The sequence below is a fragment of the Hylobates moloch genome, unplaced genomic scaffold, assembly GCF_009828535.3.
Source record: "Hylobates moloch isolate HMO894 unplaced genomic scaffold, HMol_V3 SCAFFOLD_3, whole genome shotgun sequence".
Lineage (NCBI taxonomy): Eukaryota > Metazoa > Chordata > Mammalia > Primates > Hylobatidae > Hylobates > Hylobates moloch.
In genome coordinates this window covers 114,751,475-114,773,925 of record NW_026652278.1, presented here as the reverse complement: position 1 = coordinate 114,773,925, position 22,451 = coordinate 114,751,475, and the positions used below count along the sequence as shown (strand labels likewise).

General features: G+C 37.0%; 2 protein-coding genes across 5 annotated transcripts in view; one reads left to right on the top strand and one right to left on the bottom strand.

Moving 5' to 3' along the window:
- The window catches only part of NUDT6 (nudix hydrolase 6), a 29,743-nt gene extending 15,053 nt beyond the window's left edge, over positions 1–14,690 (top strand). For all 4 annotated transcript variants that reach the window (XM_032146776.2, XM_032146782.2, XM_058436726.1 and 1 more), the window contains 2 exons: positions 9,849–9,903; positions 14,293–14,690. In XM_032146776.2, coding sequence (XP_032002667.1) covers positions 9,849–9,903; positions 14,293–14,690 — 453 coding nt within the window. The remainder of the gene's footprint in view (positions 1–9,848; positions 9,904–14,292) is intronic.
- FGF2 (fibroblast growth factor 2) overlaps positions 9,298–22,451 on the bottom strand; it is a 72,536-nt gene continuing 59,382 nt past the window's right edge. The window contains exon 3 of the mRNA XM_032146787.2: positions 9,298–15,305. Coding sequence (XP_032002678.1) covers positions 15,120–15,305 — 186 coding nt within the window. The 3' untranslated portion in view covers positions 9,298–15,119. The remainder of the gene's footprint in view (positions 15,306–22,451) is intronic.

Genomic DNA, 22,451 nt, shown 5'->3' with positions numbered 1-22,451 from the left:
GGAAGTGAGGTAAAAAGAATAGGCCAGGTGCGGTGGCTGGTGCCTGTAACCTCAGCACTTTGGGAGGCTGAGGTGGGTGGGTCACTTGAGGCCAGGAGTTTGAGACCAGCCTGGCTAACATGGTGAAAACCCATCTCTACTTTAAAAAAACACAAAAATTAGCAGGGCATGGTGGCACATGCCTGTAATCCCAGCTACTCGGGAGGGTGAGGCAGGAGAATCGCTAGAACCCAGGAGGCGGAGTTTGCCGAAACCTGAGATCATGTTACTGCCCTCTAGCCAGGGCCACAGAGTGAGACTCGTGTCAAAAAAAAAAGAAAGAAAAGAAAAGAAAAGAAAAAGAAAGTAAAGGAATAAACAATGGCTACTCCATATGCAGAGCAGTGGCTTGGGCTTCTCCACTAAGGATACTTAGAGTTATTTCTTGATTATATGCTAAACAAGCGTTGGCTTATTCATGAGTTTTCCAGGAAAGGGGCAGGCAATTCCCGGAACTGAGGGTTCCTCCCCTTTTTAGACCAAATAGGGTAACTTCCTGATATTACCATGGCATTTGTCAACTGTCATGGTGGGAGTGTCTTTTAGCATGCTAATGCACTGTAATTAGCATATAATGAGCAGTAAGGATGACCAGAGGTCACTTTCATCCCCATCTTGGTTTTGGTGGGTTTTGGCTGGCTTCTTTACTGCAACCTGTTTTATCAGCAAGGTCGTTATGACCTGTATCTTGTGTGACCTCCTATCTCATCCTGTGACTTAGAATGCCTAACCTCCTGGTAATGCAGCCCAGCAGATCTCAGCCTTATTTTACCCAGCCTCTTTACAAGATGGGGTCACTCTGATTTAAACACCTCTGACAACTATACTTCTAAACACTTAATAGGGGCATCTCCTATCCTCTAGCACCCAGATGTCTTACTAGGACATCTAGAATACGTGACACTTCCTACTTTCCAGGTCCAGTCAGCATGCTGGCATCAATAGAGTTGGGCAGTGATAAGCCCTGGCATATAGTAACATAGCAGCTACTAAGATTCTTATATATGGAAAGGAATGAGGTATAGATGGAAACAGAAGTATTGAGTTGTTTGGTAGCCATGGCACTTTAACAGTACAGGGGATAATAATAATTATATAGGTTTGGAGATGGCTAGCTTTTGTTAACTAGTTTAGATGCCTTGGCAAAATAAAAATGACAAGTTCAAGTCAGCCTGTCAATTCAAGGCACAATATGAAAACCCCAAGACCTCCATGGCACCATTTAAAGGGACCCCTATGTTCTCCAGCCACAAAGGCAATATTGAAAATCAGGCCTTGGCCGGGCGCGGTGGCTCACGCCTGTAATCCCAGCACTTTGGGAGGCCTAGGCAGGCGGATCACGAGGTCAGAAGATTGAGACCATCCTGGCTAACACGGTGGAACCCCGTCTCTACTAAAAATACAAAAAAATTAGCCGGGCGTGATGGCGGGCACCTGTAGTCCCAGCTATGCAGGAGGTTGAGGCAGGAGAATGGCATGAACCCGGGAGGCGGAGCTTGCAGTGAGCCGAGATCGCGCTACTGCACTCCCGCCTGGGCGACAGAGCGAGACTCTGTCTCAAAAAAAAAAAAAAAAAGAAAAGAAAATCAGGCCTAGATCCAACTGTAAGAGAATATCAGAGCTGCAAAGGAGACTGAGTAGAGTTTGACAAGTGTCCTATGTCAAAGCCAATCCCGTAACAGGAAAAGAGTGGGGATCCTGCGACCCTGAGTGAATGGACATAAGAATTTTGAATTTCAAATTCTCTTGAACCCTCTGAGCCAGTAGAAGCAGCACCCTTCTTCTGGCTACAGAAAACACCCTCCCCTTGCCTGAGGGCTCTGCAAAAGATAGAGTATTTAATAATATGAGGACTTAAAATCAGAAATAGTCTGAAATATTCAGGATGGCAACCAGAACTGATGACCTCTTAGGAGTCATCAGTGCACAAGGAATCAGATGCAGAAGAAATCTTGTGCATCTTTACTGACTAGCCTGCAGTCTTAGCCTCCAAATATTTGTTAAAGGATTTGGAGAAACTGTGGAAGCCAGGAAACCATTTGTCATAGGTGTGTTAGGCACTGAGTGACTTATCAGAGAATACCTGAATTAGAGATGACCTCTTGAAGTCCTAGTTCTGTCTGTGACTCATGGGTGGAAATATGTGAATAGCACTCCTAAAATTTCCTATGTAGAAAAGACCACTTTTATGTTGGCAGAGGTAAACTATAACAGCACATAGAGGGGTAAACAAATAATGGGACTGTCTCTGTGTAACATGTATACACACAGGCATACATATGAATGATCATCCTCATTTGCATTCAAATAACAAAAGATCCAAATGTAAAAAGAACCTACTGAGTAAAATATGCTATGATCTAAAAGCCTGGAAGATGCAACTTTAATGTTATAGTGTGACAAAACTACTGAGAAAATCAACTTAATGTAAGAAATTAAGAGACTTGATTTTATTAATAACACCATTTAGCATTTAGTGAATGTTTAACCTGTGCTTCACACTATCATATTAAGAGGTGAAGCCAGCTGGACTTCTCAGGTCGAGTGAAGACTTGGAGAACTTTTCTGTCTAGCTGGAAGATTGTAAACGCACCAATCAGCACTCTGTAAAATGGACCAATCACTGCTCTGCAAAATGGGCCAATCAGCAGGACGTGGGTGGGGACAAATAAGAGAATAAAAGCTGGCCTCTTCAGCCAGTAGCGGCAACCCACTGGGGTCTCCTTCCAGGCTGTGGAAGCTTTGTTATTTTGCTCTTCATAATAAATCTTGCTGCTGCTCACTCATTGGGTCTGTGCCACCTTTAAGAGCTATTAACACACACCGCGAAGGTCCGCAGCTTCATTCGTGAAGTCAGTGAGACCAAGAACCCACTGAAAGGAACCAACTCCAGACACATTATGTGCTGTATATTAATTACCTACTTTAATCATCATAGCAACCTGTCCTAATTTCACAGACTGGGAAAGTCAACCAAAAAGGTTAAGTCATAAAGTAGGTGAGGAAGAGGCAAGGCACAGTGGCTCACGCCTGTAATCCCAGCACTTTGGGAGGCCGAGGCAGGCAGATCATGAGGTCAAGAGTTCAAGAGTTCAAGACCAGGCTGCCCAACATGGTAAAACCGCGTCTCTACAAAAATACAAAAATTAGCCGGGTATAGTGGTAGGCGCCTGTAATCCAAGCTACTTGGAAGGCTGAGGCAGGAGAATCGCTTGAACCTGGGAGACAGAGGTTGCAGTGAGCCAAGATCGTGCCATTGCACTCCAGCCTAGCCGACAGAGCAAGACTCTGTCTAAAAAAAAAAAAAAGTAGGTGGGGAAGAAAACTTTTCCTCTACCAACTTAGAACTGGGTGGAGGGGATGGTGCTACAAATTAATTGACAACAAATAGATCAACAGAAGAAAAGTTTAAGAGTACTCTGTAAGGAATGGCTTGGCTAGGGGTAAGGGTTTATATACTGTATATTATATCATCTGAATAAAAGAGGATAGAGGGGTATAGGGCTTCTAGTGAAAACATGCAGGCATAGTAGCTTCTGACAAAGTTTTGTTATGTAATTTCTCATCTAGGTGCTAATGGTCACTCTCCTTCCTGGCTGAAAGCTTCCCCAACCCCCTCAATCCCCCACTCCTACTAAGGGGATTAATGGCAGCTTCATTCTCAGAAAGCTTTGCCTTTAGTTAGATAAAGGAAGCTCAGAAATGCTTTCTTTCTGCATCTGCTGTATCTTAAATATCTTCAGTTTAGAGTCATCATTATGCCATTCTGGTGGATTGTGGGTCCCTTCATGTGGGACCATGAACAGTTAAAACGCAAACCTCGTGCTGTTTAGCTGGTGCTGGTTTATCTGGACCCATATCTCTGAGAATGAGGCATCAGCTTGCTGGTGTCTCTTGGGAAGGGGATGCAAAATGAAGCTTCTCTTACAAATGTTAGAAAAACTTCAAACTGGATTCTGATACTATGGGAAGGAACTGCTGCTGCTAGAGTGAAGCAGCCTTGAAGCTGTGATACAGGAACCACGAGCACACAGAAAGCCCACAGTAAGGAGCTAGTCCCTTCCTCCTCCAGCCTTGCAGTCTAATGGTGGAGCATAAAAGGAAGTCAGCTGGCAAAGCAGAAACTGGTTAGCAGAATCCCAGCTCCAGCATCACTAAGCAAGTACAGAAGCGTAGATTTGGAGCTGAGAGACAATAACAGCATCAACTTATTAAAAATGCAAATTCTCAGGCCCCACCCCAGATCTGTGGAATCTGAAGCTCTAGAGGATAAAGCCCAGCAATTGTGTTTATAAGCCCTCCAGGTGATTCTGATGTAAAGTTTGAGAACCACTAAACTAGCACATTGAGCTTCCTGGCTCTGCTGATTTTCAAACCTGCTAATAATTGGTCCTTTAAGACCAAGAAAGTGATGCTTTTCAGAATCTAGTCATGTTCCCCCTACACTTTTAGGCAGTTGGTACTGGTAGAAACTGAAGAAGTTCAAATTATATAAGACAGTTTATTTGTGGATTAAGTAGGAATGATACTCCTAAGTAGGGTTTTGATTTTTTTAAGTGATAAACAGAGCTACATCTAAGAGAGCAACAAAATATGAAAATTAAGAATTAACATATAGTTCAATGTTGTAATAAAAATAAAAGGAATAATTTAATTTCTGTAAATATTTGGTATTAGGTGATATTTCAATATAACTGATAGCTATTAACAATAAGTAATTTATATTTAATGTTTAATAAATTATGTAGATTATATATACTTATTTCCTTATTATAAATAACTAATGGGCATTCTTTTCAGATATCCAAGCCAGTTTCTCTCCTTTCTTTATGTACCTCACTCTCCCCAGGCATTAATATCAAGTGTTTTTTGCAGAGGAAAATTTAACCCTCAACATGAGCATATGCACAAATTCAAACACATATCTAAGTTGACACTTACATGTCCTTTCGCTTTCCCTACACACATATTCCAGTCCTTCATCCCTACCCCAATATTTTAAGTAATAAAAGACCTAACAGTGACTTGACCCTATAAACTGAGTGTTCAAGAGTTAAGGGTAGTGACCCATTAATTTATTCACTGAATATTACTGAGTTCTTATACATACTCTGCTGTATACACTGTTCTAAGCACTAGGTACACATCAGTGAACAAAGTAAAGTTTCTACATAAGGAGCTTACATTAAAATGCATAAGATACAAATAATAAAATGAATGAATATTATATAAGGTGGAGATGTGTTATTAAGAAAAATACATGGTGCACTAAGCACTAGGTATCCATAAGTGAACAGATGTATAGTTTCCACATATGGAGTTAAGAAAAGCAAAGTTTCTACATATGGAGCTTACATTCAAATGTGTAAGATATAAATAATAAAATGAATAAATGTTATGTAAGGTGGAGATAAGTGTTATTAAGAAAAACACATGGTGCCAAGATAAAAAGAATGACTGGGTTTGCCATGTACATTAACTTCGGTATGCCCAACACCTAACAAGCAATAAATTTCTATTGAATCAATGAACAAACTTATGAGACACTCTGTGGTAGCTTCTATCTCATTGGTAACAGTGATAATATTGTATCTAGTGAGATTTATCTAAATACAGTAGGTCTGAATTATAAAAGGCGATAGGATTATTAAAGACTAGAACAATGAAAAATAAAAGATAACCAAATTTCTGGCATCTGACCAAGTTGGAGTAAAGACAGAACAAGAGAGTCACATATATATGAGAACCAAAGCGAAAAGGCTAGCAGGTCTGTGCCCTTGCTCTGGGTTCTTGAGATATGGCTGAAAGAAATTAGTAGTCTTTTAAGGGTTGTGTTTATACAAACTTCTGGTTAGGATTTCAGTAGCCATGCCTAGGGAAGGTCTTAAAATGAATCCTCTGCTTAGGAAAGCAGATGTCTGTGGAACGGGGAAAACAGAAAAAGAATCAGAAAGTGAATCATTCCTTTCACCCATTCTAGAAACCCTAAAATAAACTTGAGTTTGTCTTCAGTATAAGTTTTCAAAGAAATAGTGGTTTTAAACTTGAACATGCTTTAACAGAGAAAGTATCTTACATTCTGTTAATATCTCTTAAAAATGCATCAGAAAATTTACCCTTTCTTAGTAGCCAAATGATTATTTCTTGGGCTAGCAATTTCTAACAGTGGGGAAGGAAGGATTGCAGAGTGATAAATGAGACCACCCTTACATCATCCACACTGTCTTCTGTTTTCCATTTACTGCTACACACACACAAAGAACATCAGACTTATAATTGCCAAATGTATAGGAAAATTGTCATACCATTCACCATTCCAAAATATGATGGAACTACTCTAAATATGGTCTAAAATCACATATTTTTATAAGTTAAAAGGATACTATACCTTTTGTAGTATGTGAAAATCAGATATACTTAAAGGAACTAGACCCCACCAACTCAAAGCAGGGAGGGGTCATATATGTGAATGTTGAGTAGCACCCAACAAAGCAGTTAAGCACAAGAGCATTTTAGAATATTTCTTTCACAAGAGAGTGGAAAGTTCCTTTTTTAAGATTAGGAAAAAAAAGGATCATGGAATTTTCCACTTGAGGCATAGAGATATCATCTTCTTTTATAGGAAGGGAGAACAAAGATGAAAAACATAATCTCATAGGCTACATTTTCAAAACCGATCCTCAGTAAATTTTTCACCATAAAACAATATACTGGAAAGAAAGAATAATAAAAGATCACTAGCTAAGAAATAAATTCCATGCCAATCAGAACATTCTAGATGGGGAACTCACAAGCAACAGATACAAAGACATTTGGCACTGAACTGTAGTCCAAATTTGTGAGCCCTGGAAAAGTGTAAGTCTAAGACACAGAATCTAATTGGATTTACATCGAATATTCCAATTAGGTCCAAGGAAGAGATTAAAAGGTATATGAAAAAGCAGTGGACAGTCACTAAGGATTAGTGAGAAAATATCAAATCGACTTTTACAATTTCTTAAAAGATGGTTAGAACCAGCCTGCCTGGATTGTAACACTGAGTTTATCACATACTAGGTGTGTGACCCCAGTCAAGTGTCTTTATGCCCTCAGTTTCATCACCTCTAAAATGGGAACAAATTATAGCCTCTCATGGGAGTATTGTGAAGTTTAAATGTGCATAATTCTTATACAAATATTTAGCATAGCATAGGAGATTGTTCAGGGTGGTGGGAAAAATTGTAGAAAGATGCAAACCTTCTTGGAAGGCTGGAAGGTTTACAAAAGCTTCGGAAAAGGATTTGGCTGAAGGCAGCCAGATTCTCTTATCTGGTGCCTGAAAGCTTAGTTTAGGTAACATGGGGATGTAAAGAAACTGATCTAGGTAAGTTAACCGTTGGCGCACAGGACTACTTTCTCTGGGGTAATGGTGGCGAGGGTGGGGGTGGGGAGGAGCATGACCATGTTAATTACCCACAACTGTGTTGACTCAAGGCCTTTCTCATTCAATCTGTACTGAATAAATGCCCGCAGCACTGGCTTGTCAGGGCCGTGGCTACTGCAACTCTTTCTATGAGTGGCCCAGTCCCCAGCCCACTCTTTCAGTGGATATCTGTGATCTGTGCCTGAGTGCATTTTCTCATCCATCATTCAGTCAGAGTCTGTGGGTCAGACCTGGCATAGCATCTGGGGTCTCACTCTGTTGCCCAGGCTGGAGTGTGGTGGCACAGTAACTCACTGCAGCCTTGAACTCCAAGGCTCAAGTGATCTTCCTGTCTCAGTCTCCCAAAGCGCTGGGATTATAGATGTGAGGCACTGTGCCCAGCATTAGTATTTTAATGTTGTTGTTATATTGCTAAACACAGCTAATGGGAATTGTTTGATATAAAGAAAAAAAGTGGGAAGACATGCTTATCTCACTACTGATCATATCTAGGACATTAACTAGATTTTTCACAAACCACATAGCTTAGGCCTGTCTACTACTCAGGCTCAAGCTTTTTTAGGTGAGAAGTAAGCATTTTAAAAACCTAAGTCGCACCATAAAATGTCACAAAATACTTACCAGCATAAACATATACCTAATATTTCCATATAAAAAGTTTAATTTATGAAATAGTCAAAATCAAATTTGTGTGAGCTGTTTTCAATCCTTATGTCTAGCATTTTCCCTCTCTAATAAGTTCATCTCCAGATTTAATTAACAATCAATCTCTAATCATTTATGGTCAAAGATTTTTAAAGTTGACTTTTATTGTTTTTAGGAAACATTTGTCTGCTCCATTATAACTTTTCTTTTGTTAGAAACAGAACTTACAGGCTGGTTATGGTAGCTCATGCCTGTAACCCCAGCACTTTGGGAAGCCCAGGTGGGAGGATTGCCTGACCCTCAGGAGTTCAAGACCAGCCTGGGCAACAGGGTGAAACCTCATCTCTAAAAAAAAAAAAAAAAAAAAAAAAATTAGGTGTGGTAGTGTACACCTGTAGTCCCAACTACTCAGGAAGCTGAGGTGGGAGGATCACCTGAGCCCAGGCAGGTCAAGACTGCAGTGAGCTCTGATGGTGCCACTGCACTCCAGGCTGGCCAGCAGAATGAGACCCTGTCTCAAAAAGTAAATGGAATTTACGGTGGTAAAGTTCAACATCTTGTCAGACAAAGACTGCATAGTTTCTGGAGAAATAAACCTTCTGGGAATATTTCCAAATGGAATCTAGAAGACAGTACATTGATATAGAGGTATATTTACAGATATATTTCTACAGTAATAAAGCATAATATCCTTTATAAATTAATGTCAAGCCTAGCCCAGACACTGAAAGCCTGAATTCTGTACCCACATAATCAAGTCTATGGAAACTCTGGGAACCATGCCACTGGTCTCCAACCTAGCATAGTTGAGAAATGACACATTCTTTTAAGAAGCATTCATCCAGGAAATGAGTGGGTCACAAAGCAAACCAGTAAAAGGTCCATAACTTACTTTATGAATGAAGAGTATAGGGTACTAGCCAAAGGTACAGCTCCCTTATGAGTATGTTATAATTTCTCATTCTTTAGCTTTTGTCATGTGATGGATAGATATAACAGAACTCTAACAGGAAAAAAAGTAATCATGTCAGCCATAAGAATATTGTCCATGTCATCTCATAATTGTTTCTAATCCATTTTTCTATATTTATCCTTATTCCAAGATCAGATCTTTCCACCTGCCCCTCCCCAACAAAAAAAAAGAAAAAAGAATTCATAGACAAGAAGACACAAAGAAATGGGAGACAAGAAAACACAAACTAATCAATTTTATTCATACTACTCATGAAAAGCAATTACATTTTTACATAAAATCATTAACACATACAATAGAAATAATAAGAGTAATACATCTGATTAGAAATACAATATAGGAAATAGATTTTAAAATAGCATATTTTAGTGATGAAATTTATACTGTATTTTCTACTTTTTTATAGCAGCATCTGTAAGATTCTTCTATCTGTTCATAGTTAACTAGCAGCAAAATATTTTAAATTACAGAAATTCAGTAGATGTTTCCCTCCAATGTTTCATTCACACAGAATGTATCATGTTAACCAAACAAAACCACTTATATTTCCTGAAGAGAAAAGGTGGGAAAAGATTTCATCAGTTACTAGCTCCCCCAAAAAAAGGAGAAACGAGGGAAAAAGGATGGAAGCTAGAAAAATTTTGCATGCAATTACTAAAAAATATATTCTCAACCACTTTGACCAATTATAGGTGGATTTTGTGAAATCTACATATGTGTGTGTTAGTGAAAGTTATGTTAACTTTATTTTCTGACTTTATACTGCAGTTGAAAAATATGTGGAAGTTTCCTGGAGGCCTGTCAGAGCCTGAAGAAGATATTGGTGTGTATCTTCCCTATTTTTAATTGGCTTGAAAATGTTGAGGAAATTAATGTGTTTACTTTCTTGCTTTATAGCTAAGAATAAAAATTTAAATTTTCCAATTTGTTCAGACTGAGTCTGAACATTTCAGAAATTACCTCAGAGCTGATATAATTAGCAGCATAATTTCTAATATTACAGTTTATTCCATTAGTAGAAATAATATCATTAGAAACATACCACCTATTCTGTTTATGACTGCTTCTGGATTAATCTGTCTGAAAAGGAGAAGCTTTGGATATACATCAGTAAAGTTTAGCATTAAAGGTTATTTTGGATACGACTAATATTGTTGTTGGAATTAAACTATAAGAAAACAAATTCCTGACCATTCCATCACAGAGGATGAACAGTAGCCCTTAAATGAACTTTGAAATAAATATAATAAAGTCAGTTATAAAGCAGTGATGATATAATTCTTCACTTTATGAAAACTGTACTATTTATTTTTAATAGTCAGGAAGTCAAAACATAGTAAAATGTCATATAAGAAAGTCTCAACTGAGAAATAATCCCCTAACACAACTTACTGAACTCAGTATTTAAGACAAGGAAATACAAAATAAGCTAAGAATTATTTATGTCACTGATTTACAGGAAATCAAAAAATAGAAACCAAATTTTCCTACCTATTCCTTAAACTATTAGATCAAATTCAATGTGTATCATAACAAATCAATGTATTTGTTTGATACCAATATTATTTCTCCACGACCTTTTTCTTAATATGCATGTCCCCTATTCTATTTAGCCAACAATGATACTAAGGCAATTTTCTAAATTGTCTTTAAATATTTTATTTAAAAATGTCTATGTACTTAAAGCTTGATTTTTAAAACTTTTACACAAATCAAAATACCGTACATACATTATATAGCCAACTCCTAACAATCCATCAGAAAATGGATTGCATTAAGATATATCGCTAGCCAATCTTGGTTTCAGGTACTTATTGACCTTTTGCTTAGTTTATGCTTACTCTTCTGTTGATATAAAAGTTGATTTTGTAGTGGTGCGAATGCTGAAAGAGAAGGCCATTTGTTCTACAGCCTAATTCTCTCACACTATCCACTGGTGCCACGTGAGAGCAGAGCATGTGAGCTAATTAAGCTTATGTTTTGCATCCTTACCCAATCTATATTGGGCAAAAAGCAGTCTGCAGATTTGCAAGGCTTCCTCTCCCCTGCATCTTGCCTTTTCAAATGGATTGATTTTTTCATGTGAACTCTTATGGGTCCTCTGAATTTCAGCTGTACTTATTTGTAGATGTAATTGAAGAAACACGTATTTCCAAGCCAAATACGTATAATTTCAGGCCTAAGTATACTCCGGAATCCTTCTTAAAGTCCAGATAATTAAAACTTCACTACCGTTTTTTCTTAAAAAAAAAAAAAAGTGTTTGTGGTTGTCACAACAACTCACCTATCCAGAGATCATATATGCCTCAGTCATGTGGAATTAAGAAGAAAAAACTGCAGTTGGCATTAGCCATACTTCCTAAGCTTAGTATAAATTAAAGCTTTGCCTTAAAATTAATAAAACCCTGAAAGCAGCTAGAAATGAAAACTGACAGTAGAGGTCTGAAAGACTATGTCTATATGAAGGCATTTCTAACTCAACATAAAACAAAAGATATTCTTAATGATGAAGCTGAATCATCTAAGAATTATTGAAATTATTTAAACTCTGTATTTAGGAAAACATGCAATGTACTTTAGGAATACTGCCATCACAAACAGTTAAACATTTATATTGGCTCAAACAGTAAACTCTAGTTAACTGGGAAACACATTTGTTTGAACTCCTTCATTCTTTCATAATACTAGGTAAATGAAGAATTGTTATCCATAGTGTTTTTTAAAAATCAAGAGGGTCATATAGAAAATAGAATGCAATCCTCAAGGCTTTTGTATAAAATAATACCGTAAGAGTATAAAGGTATCCACAAGATTAAAATTGACAAACTGCCTTCCTAAAAAATCATATTACCACTGGCAGGAAGAGTATCTCCTACATTAGCCAGAGAACTATAAAGCAGCTGAGCCTTATCAGAGATCATCAGTGCACTAGAGTCAGAGGGAAACACCGGGAAAACCCACATTCTGCAGATTATTTCCCATTATATTTTATTTCAATCTAATTCTATCATTAAATATAACAAAATAGAAATAACAAATATAAACTCCATTTCATTATTGTCCTGTAACTAAACAAAACAATACAACATATTTAAACATATCTCTTCATCAGCAAAAATAAAAACAAAACCTCTTAGTTTTTCCTATGTTCTTCAAACCTATAAAACAGCAAATGCTATTTCAGTTTAGCTTACAGTATATTAAAATAATAAAAAATACGACAGAATAAAGCACACTATCTTGATTAAAAATTTCAATTCATCTTGAAATCCTTGGGGAAGAAATATCCATCTTGAGGAGGAAGGTTCTCCCACATACTCTGGAGACAAAAGCACTTATTTGCCCATTCACTTTTCAGTCAGTTAGTGATTCAAGTTAAACTGATCAAAACTACTCAGGCAGTGCTGATTTTCAGTCAGCTGCTATGGTGACTGCTGAGCAGGGCAGATTTGCTCACTACCCCATCCGGTGCTCCCATGAAATAGAAACAGCATAGATCATGAGCTACATGCTGAACTTTTGATTAGTGGTACTAAGAGCTAAATAGGATCCCCATAATTTATTTTCAAACATAAAGAATAAAAATGGACATTTAAACAAGTTAGGAGATGTTATATCAAAGTTAAGACTAGTGCTACTATCTTTAATAATAAATTTAATAACAAACATGTATTTCCCCATAATTATTTTTCAAAGCATAATGAATAAAAATAGACATTTAAACATGTTAGGGGATATTTTATACAATTTAAGACTAGTGCTACCATCTTGAATAATAAATTTAATAACAAATGTACTGCATGTCAGAGTAAAAATTACTTTTCTTATTAAGGAAAATTTCTCTCTTTTTTTGAGACAAAGTCTCACTCTGTTGCCTAGGCTGGAGTGCAGTGGCACGATTATGGCTCACTGCAACCTCGACCTCTCAGCCTCAAGTGATCAACCCTCCCACCTCAGCCTCCCAAGTACCTGAGACCACATGTGCACGCCACCATGCCTGGCTAATTTTTGTGTTTTTTTGTAGAGACGGGGTTTCACCAGGTTGGTCTTGAACTCCTGGGCTCAAGCGATCCTCCTGCTTTGGCCTCCCAAAGTGCAGGGAATATAGGCATGAGCCACTGCACCCGGCCTAGATTTTTCTTTTATGCTTTCAGTTATTTCTAACCATGTTTAACCTATGGGCAAATCTCAATTGTAAGGGAAGTCAGCATGTAATTGAAAAATGGCAGATAAATGCCTTATGTTTTAAAACATTATACCCTTTCTATGCATCTTTCCATAGCTATTAGAGGGAAAAAACGAGCATATCCAGGGGATTGGTAAGACAGTCTATGGTAAGACAGTCTACAGTCAGAGCACATGGGAATTGAGACATGTTTCTGTGACTTCCTCTTCTTTGCATATTTTTCACCAGTAGGATTACTGCAAGGGCAAATATCATTTACTATTTGACAAACAAGAAAAATGGAGGCAAAACGAGTATTGGAACAAAAATCCTTATCTGTGACAATTGTGAAGCTTTCCAGCAAAGTGGTAGAGGAAGGCAGCTTTTTAAAGGGCTTCTCCTAAATACCTTGGGAGACAATGACAGGGCATCACAAAATTAGAGAAAGCCCAGTTAGAGGGACCATCTGGATGTGTAGAAAAAGCAGCCACAAAAATATGTTAATGGTAATAAAAATCCTGCCACACAAATTTGCATTTAATTGAAAAAGCAACCTTATAAAATGTGAAAACCTTTGTTGAATTATAAAATTATTTATATTCCAAGTTTCTTGAAAACTGATTAAACACCTCCAGCATTTCGGTGTTGAAGAAATGAATCCTAAGTTCTTTGGAATCTTATCTCAAGAAACAAAGGAACTGCAGCCATGCAAAATGTTTTAACTTTTCGATCTATATTTTTGCCTTTTGGGAAACAGAGCAGCAAGAAGTTAAAAAGAGCTGACCCCAAAAATGTACAGGTAAATAAGCCTCCAAGTAGCAGCCAAAGAAATATTCAGCATTTCAAAAGCTGCTTGAATTTACAGTGGTAAGAAAATATTTTGGGATTTCTTAATATCCACAAGACAAATAATTTGTATTGAAAACTTTACTTTGTTAGGGTAATGTTTTGAGCCTTTACGTAATGCTACTTTAACTGAAAATCTTTGATGATACAGTTTCTAAAAGTGTAATTATTATTGATTTGTACATCTTTTTTTTTATGTAGGAGACACAGCGGTTCGAGAAGTTTTTGAAGAGACTGGTATAAAATCAGAATTCAGGTCCCTCCTGAGTATTCGGCAACAGCACACAAATCCTGGAGCTTTTGGGAAGTCAGATATGTATATCATCTGCCGTCTAAAGCCATATTCATTCACCATAAATTTTTGCCAGCATGAATGCTTAAGATGTGAGTGGATGGATCTCAATGACCTGGCGAAGACTGAAAATACAACTCCCATCACCAGCAGAGTTGCTAGGCTGTTGCTGTATGGGTACAGAGAAGGGTTTGACAAAATTGACCTGACTGTGGAAGAACTTCCAGCAGTTCACACAGGCCTGTTTTATAAACTCTATCACAAGGAACTGCCAGAGAATTATAAAACTATGAAAGGAATTGATTAAGTTCACATTTATATGTTTAGAAACCTGTAGACTAATGAATGACATAAGAAATAGTGGACATTTTGGATTGATTAAATATCTGACTGTAATTTTCTAATGTATATGATTTCCATGAAGAAATTTTGTTTCTAAACGTGCACATTTTAAAAGCCTCTTTTCGAATAAAGCAAATGCATGAAAAAGATCATTGCTCTAGGTAAGCTTCACTGGGTAACAGCAGATGCAATATAAAAGGGGGAATATACATTTTTCAACAACTTTTGTTAGTTTACTGGGACAATGGTTACATATTTTACTACTGGATAAAAAGTTGTTTGACCAATTATCCAAACTGAGCTATACACATTTATTTTCTTTTACTCTCATTAACAAATTTCTAAAATATACTTCTTCTTTCATGTGAAATGAGATTAAATGTGGCCATTAAAATCAGCTCTTAGCAGACATTGGAAGAAAAAGTATAGCTTTCTGCCCAGGTCCTGTTTTGGATCCAAGTTTATACTGCCCAGTTCGTTTCAGTGCCACATACCAACTGGTGTATTTCCTTGACCGGTAAGTATTGTAGTTATTAGATTCCAATCGTTCAAAAAAGAAACACTCATCCGTAACACATTTCTGAAAAATAAAGGAAGAATTACTTGTTGTTATTATTATTACACTTTTCATATTAAATATTTATGATAGTATAATGCCTATTCTGCTCAACCAGCAGCAGTGGTGTTCGGTTCAGCAGGGCAATCAAACTAACAAGATTCAATGGGCCAAAATGTGACACAGACTAGTTCTGAAGAAGGATGCAGGCCAGGAACACAGCATGTCAGCAGGACAGCATCAAGTATGTCTCTTCAGTAGGAGTTCAGAGACAATTCTCCAGCTCCAAAACTGACAGGTCAAGTGTTAAACACAAGGAGGGACATACCCAGTAAGAAGAAATATGCTACGGGAAGCCCAAAGCTATAGCTTCCAGCAGTATTTATGATCCATCCACACTCCTCCCAGTCCCAAGGCAGGCTACCAATCAGGGATCATTTTTACTTTTATCAGAAGCAGTAGTAGAAGGCTAACCCATTGTAATCTTTTCATACAGAAGAAGGAGGTTTATTAATACTTTACTCACAAGAAGAATTAATTCCCCAAATTTTAACAAAAAGTTTTAAGTGGCTAATGTTGTTTTAAGGCATAATAATGAATAGTTTATTGTACAGAAAATAGCTATTGGTATGTAATGCCAAAAATAATATTGGAACATTATATTACATATGATTAACAATCTCCAAACAGTGTTAGACAATGAGGAATAAGTAAGTATCATACTGATTTCTGGCAGTCTCTTTCAGGAGGGAGGGACTTTGTCTTTTAATTTCAATTCAACTATTTATCAGAAAAAAAAAGGAAAGTTGGCTTTCAAAAAGACCTGGAAATAATACTCCAAGTAACGGAATTTAATAGCTACCACATTATTTAAGATAAATGTTCAAAAAGCAACTTCACAGGGTAGCACTGAAGATACTTACTGACCTCAAAGGTGAAAAATCAATTTATTCACTTCAAAAGAAAAAAAGGAAAAATCATTTCTATATTATAAATATGTGTATATATATCAATCGAATGATAAACTTATATAGAAAACACACATGTAAATTTTATCTAAACACAAATATAAGATGCATACAGAGGTATATAAATATATGGTTTTGTATTAATACCACATTCCAGTTTATTTCTATATACTCATATCTAGGAAACTTCAGGTTTGGAAAAACCCACGTTAAAAAGACTTGAACCTTTCCCCAGATTCCTTGGTTCTAAGATAAGGCAAACAATGGCACAAACTGTGACAAAAACATAAATTAATTGGCAAAACAAGGAAAAGAGCTGGCATAATAACAGAAATGTAAAGTAAAGCCTGGGAAAGAACTAAAAGTGACTAATGTGTCTCAGCCATCTAAAGTAAGGGTGTGGTATTAGATCCTGTAATCTTCTAGAGATAAGAATTTTACTGGATATTTATTTGATTTTAATATTTTGACCACTGTTAAATGGATTTTTAAAAACTGAAATACAAACTTAACTAATTTGCTTATTATGTAATACGTTACTCATAAACTCAATTCTTCATGATGCAAATAAATCACAGCCTTACAGAGAAGCACACATTGACAGGACCCACCTATATGAAACACAGGACTGTCTTTTGCTGTTCATAAAGATTCAAATGTGATAAGAGTGAAACACCTAAACCTAGAGTAATATAGACCAATATATTCCAAATCCAATACTTTTACTCTACCTCTAGTGAAATTTAGTACCCCTCTCGTGTGAACTGAAGTTAACCTGTTACTTTATTCTGTCATCTTCATAGCCACTGATAAAAAAAAAATCTTCCCTTTTCCCTATTCCAGGTTTATGATCAAGAATAGAAGCAGAAGGGAAATAAAGAGTGAAAGGAAAATTCATAGTAATCATAAAGACAACATGAAAGGTCACCATGGAACTTCATAGACTGATTCCCCAGAGGTAAACTTAAACAACAGCATTTAGTCATATGTTCATTTGTTGGTGTTCTATCAGCTTCCCGGATGCCCCACCTTGCTAGCTGGCACTCCCTACAATGCTTGGCATACTGGAATACTAACTATGCCAATAACATTTGCCTTTTCAGCCAGTTCCTAATATTTCAGAGAAAAGAAACAGTACCAGGGACTAAGTGGATACATGATAGAACCCACAGCTTATTAATTAATTAATTTACTTATTTATTTATTACAGAAGTTATTTCTACTTTCGAAAAAAACAGTGGAGGGAAGGAAACTTACATCTGTGCTGAATGTTCAGCAATGTAAATTTACGAAACAACTGTTTTACCCTTGAAGACAAACTGCAGTTTTTTAAAAAAATGAGTAGTAGGGCCAAAATTTAGTGGTCAAGAAAAGTAGATGTTTAACAGAGCAACATATATACAATTTTCAATTGTCTCTATTCTCAGTTTCCAAGTCATCTTCAGTGACTGTGATCTCAGTGTGCCTATTAAAAACTGGTGCAATATAATTTTATTAATCTTTATAAACATATTTAAAGAACTGTTTTCCTATTATCAGTGTTTGCTCACCATTTCAAACTTCGGATAAAAAGGGATCTTCAGAGGAATGCCACTACAAAGAAAGTGGCTTCTAAGGGCTTATGACAACTTGTACCTTGTTTCCAAGGCCTTATTTTATATAGGCCTAAGAGCTGAGAAATCCCTTAATGCATGATTATTGACTGTTTTTATGCATATACTTTAAAAGTCACAACAATATTTTAACATTATTATACTCATTAACAAATGAGGAATTTAAAACTCAGTGCTTTTGGTAACATTTCAGATTCTGGATACCTTTTGCCCTTACATCTACTTGATACCTTTATATCAAATTAAGTTTTCCTTTATGTGTTGCTTTTTTAAAATTGAAGAATAATTTAGAGGTACAGGAAGCATAGAGTTCAAATAATACACTTATTCATTCAATCTATGTATTTTTTTCTTCTAGGCATCTAAGACACATCAATGAACAAAACTGAACAAGATCCCTGCCTTTATGCCACTCAAATTCTAGCTGGGGGAGACACATAATAAGCAATAAGCGTAAGTGAATAAATTATATTCTATGTTAGAATATAAGAAAACTGAGAAAAAAGTAAAGCTGAACAGGGTAAGAGGGACTAGGAATGGTGAGGGTTAGAAGCTAGGTGCAATATTAAATAGCATGGTCGCAGTAGGCTCCATTGAGAAAGTGACATTTGAGCAATGAAGGCATTAACCATCCAGATATCAGAGAAGAGCATTCCCATCAGAGGAAAAGCCAGTGCAAAAGCCCTACAACAGGATCATATCCAGAGTGTTTGAGGGGTAGCAAGTAGGCCAATGTGGGAAGAGTAGCAGGAAATGAGATCAGAGAGGTAATGGGATGGGAGAGGGGGCAGATCTCATAGTTTTGTAGGCTATTGTAAATATTTGGCTCTTATTCTAAGAAAATGGAGAGCCACTGGAGTCTTTTCAGCAGAAAAATAACATGATCTGACATCTTTTTCTAGGATTATTCTGGCTGCCAAGACTATAGAGGGCCAAAAGCAGACTGAGAGAGACCAGTTAAAGGGTTATTCAGTAATACAGGCAGAGAGAATGAAGATTCAGATCACGGAGGCAGCAGTAGAAATGGTAAGGAGGTGTCTGCTTTTGTACATATTTTGAAGGTAGACTTAATAGGGTTTCCTGATGGATTGGTTGCTGGTATGAGAAAAACAGGGGAATTAAGAATGGCACTGAAGTTTCTGTTCTGGAGTGATAAACTTGCCATCAACTGTGGTGGGGAGGGCTATGAGTATGAAAAGATTTATAGGAAAAGGTTAATAATTCAGTTTTGTATGTGTTGAGTTTGGGAGGAATATCGGACATCCAAATGGAGACAGTCAGTATTTACTGAGCACCTACTATGCAACAGACACATCATTTAACTTTTTTCCTTCTTTTTGCTAATGCTAATAACCACAGAACTAGAAATTAAAAAGTACTAATTTATTTGGAATACCAGAAAGTGTGTTATATACAATAATGCCAGTAAACAAGTATTCTCAGGTCTAAAAGGTATAAACCTAAAAAAGAAATGTAGATGTATACATATGATAGTGACATAAATTTGTCATGTGTTAGTGATGGGGCAACACCTCAAGGTTCCCCTGGAGGCTGTCCACATAAACCAGCTTAGTTTATGGTTCTATAAGAGGTGCCCAATAACCATTTATTGATATTGATAATGATGCTAATGATGTTAAAGATAGTGCTGGCAGTTTGACCCCTTGTAGGGAGTATTCGAATAGAGCAGACTCTAATGTAGCATGAAAAAGCATAGTCAACACTTTTAAAAGTTTGTTTTTTGTCTGGATAGTTAATTTACTTTGGAATTTCAAAAAGAAAATAAGGTTATGTGAGATATTTCTACATAATGAAAAACTGATCCCAGGAGATCGTGGGAGCCATGTTTCTCACTGTTGGGGGTGGCAGGTTACACACAAGCAAGTGGGGGGGACTGCTAAAATATTCATGTGTTATTTATGGATTAAGGTTGGAGATATCAGTATGAATGAACTCATATTTAGGTGTTTTTGTTTTGTTTTGTTTTGAGACAGAGTCTCCCTCTGTCACCCAGGCAGGAGTGCAGTGGCGCGATCTCGGCTCACTGCAACCTCTGCCTCCCAGGTTGAAGGGATTCTCCTGCCTCAGCCTCCTGAGTAGCTGGGATTGCAGGTGTGCACCACCATGCCTGGCTAATTTTTGTATTTTTAGTAGAGACAGGATTTCACCATGTTGGTCAGGCTGGTCTCGAACTCCTGACGTCGTGGTCCACCTGCCTCAGCCTCCCAAAGTGCTGGGATTACAGATGTGAGCCACCATGCTCTGCCTCATATTAATATTGATACAGATGGCCAAATATAGAAATATTTATAAATACATGTTTATACCCAGGCTAGTATGTACCACCATTTCTTGCTCTGTCAGCTGAGAGGGCTTAGAGAAGCAAAGATACTTCTGTAGCAATAAGCACACCCAGCATTGCAGTTTGTGGTTTCTAATACCATTCTCTAATAAAAGAAACCAATACTCTTTGGAGAAATGGCCCATTCTAGGGTGGAGCAGGGAATATACAAAATGAGCCTGGAGCATCTTGTAGGCCAAAAAGTAATGAAGTACTTAAAATAAATGCATTGATGGGAGTATGTCAAAGAGGAGAGCACAGGAGCCAACTGAAAGAGCTCCCAATGGCCAAAGCTGGAACTATTTTAGCAACAAAATAAATAATGTAGTATTGGATTGTAACTCAAAGTATAAAATAAATATCTGTGAATACATATTGATATAAATGATTGAATAAATAAATAAATGGAGGAAAATGAACAAATTTCCCATGCAAAAGAATGACAATTTATGTAAATATTACCCCTCAAGGAGGTGGAGCATAACCATCATCTCCATCTCTTAAGTGTGGACTATGCATGGTGACTTCCTTCCAAACAGTATAGTATGGAAAGGAAGTGAAAGAGTAACTTTACAGTGGACACAAATACTATTTCAGCCAGGTGAGCAAGGATTATATCATGAGTTATCAATCATGAAGATAACATATACCATTATATGCCACAAAAATGGTACTTTACTTCTATAGTCTTCCTCTCAAACACTCAAATCCCTATCTAGCCATGAAAAAAACGTCAGGCCAGGTGCAATGGCTCACACTTGTCATCCCAGCACTTTGGGAGGCCAAGGCAGGAGGATTCTTGAGCCCAGGAGTTCGAGACCAGTTTGGGCAATATAGCAAGACCTCATCTCTACTAAAAATAAAAATAAATTAGTAGAGTATGGTGGCATGCACCTGTAGTCCCAGCTACTTGGGAGGCCAAGGTGGGAGGATCACTTGAGCCCAAGAATTCAAGGTCGTGGTGATCTATGATCACACCACTGCCCTCCAGCCTGGGAGACAGAGCAAGACCCTGTCTCAAAAAAAAACAAAGAAAAGAAAAAGAGAAAAAAATCAAGCAAGTTGAAGGAGGTTCTAAAAAATACCTCAACAGTACTCCTCAAACTATCAAAGTAATCAAAAATAAGGAAAGTCTAGGAAACTGTCACAGTCTGGAGGAAACTAAGGAGACATGATAACTAAATGTGGTATTCTGAACAGAAAAAGAATATTAGGAAAAACTAAGGAAACATGAATAAAGTATGGACTTTAGCTAATAATAACATATCAGTATGGGTTCATTAGTTGTGACAGGTGCACCAAACTAATGTAGGATGTTAATAAAAGTGAAACTCAGTGTGGAGTATATAGACACTCTCTGTGTCATCTTTATAACTTTTCTGTAAGTCTAAAACCATTGTAAAACTAAAATATATTTTTTAAAAAACTGACTCTAGGGCTACAAGTACCATCACAAAAAAGAATTTCTCAAGTCACTAGATACAGCAACTCTAGCTATAATGTGAAAAATAAAAGCACCTCATGCATTCCTGTGCTCTACTATGCCCAAATACAGATGATTCATATATACATATCACTTTATTTCACCAGACTATCAACAGCATGTTTGTTGATTGAAGATTTTCATCTATTCTGTCTACTGCAGTATCAGTGCTTGGCACATAGTAAGTCGTCAATAAACATTTGCTAAATTAATGAACAAATGGAACTTTTTCAGATAGCTTACAATAAAAATATAATTCAATGACATTACAAAATCTAAATAAGAACTAGAGAACTAGGACTGGGGAAAATCCAGACTAGGAACTAAAATACAGAATATGGTTTAACTTTATGAACTATTTACTCCCTAAGGAAAATAGACCAGATGACCCTTTCCAAGAGTTGACTATCCAAACTTGACATCTGTGAGGATCTCTCAAGGGCCAAGAAACCTAGCTTCCAATATCGCCTTGATCCCTAACTAACTTGTATTTTCAATCCAGTCCTTTAACTTCTCTGGGCATCACTTTCCTCCTCTGTAAAGTAAGAATATTGGATTAGATGGTCTTTAGAATCTCTCTTAATCTCTAATAGCTTTAGTACACAATAAGGAAAGAAAGAAGCACATGAACAAGTTCTCCTCACATCCCCCCAGCACCTCCTCTCACCCCCACTCTCCCTTCCTTATGCATTGGACTCACAGTTCTAGTCCACTCCTAATTTTAGATTTGAACCTTATGACCATTTCCCCATGCTCTGTTTACTG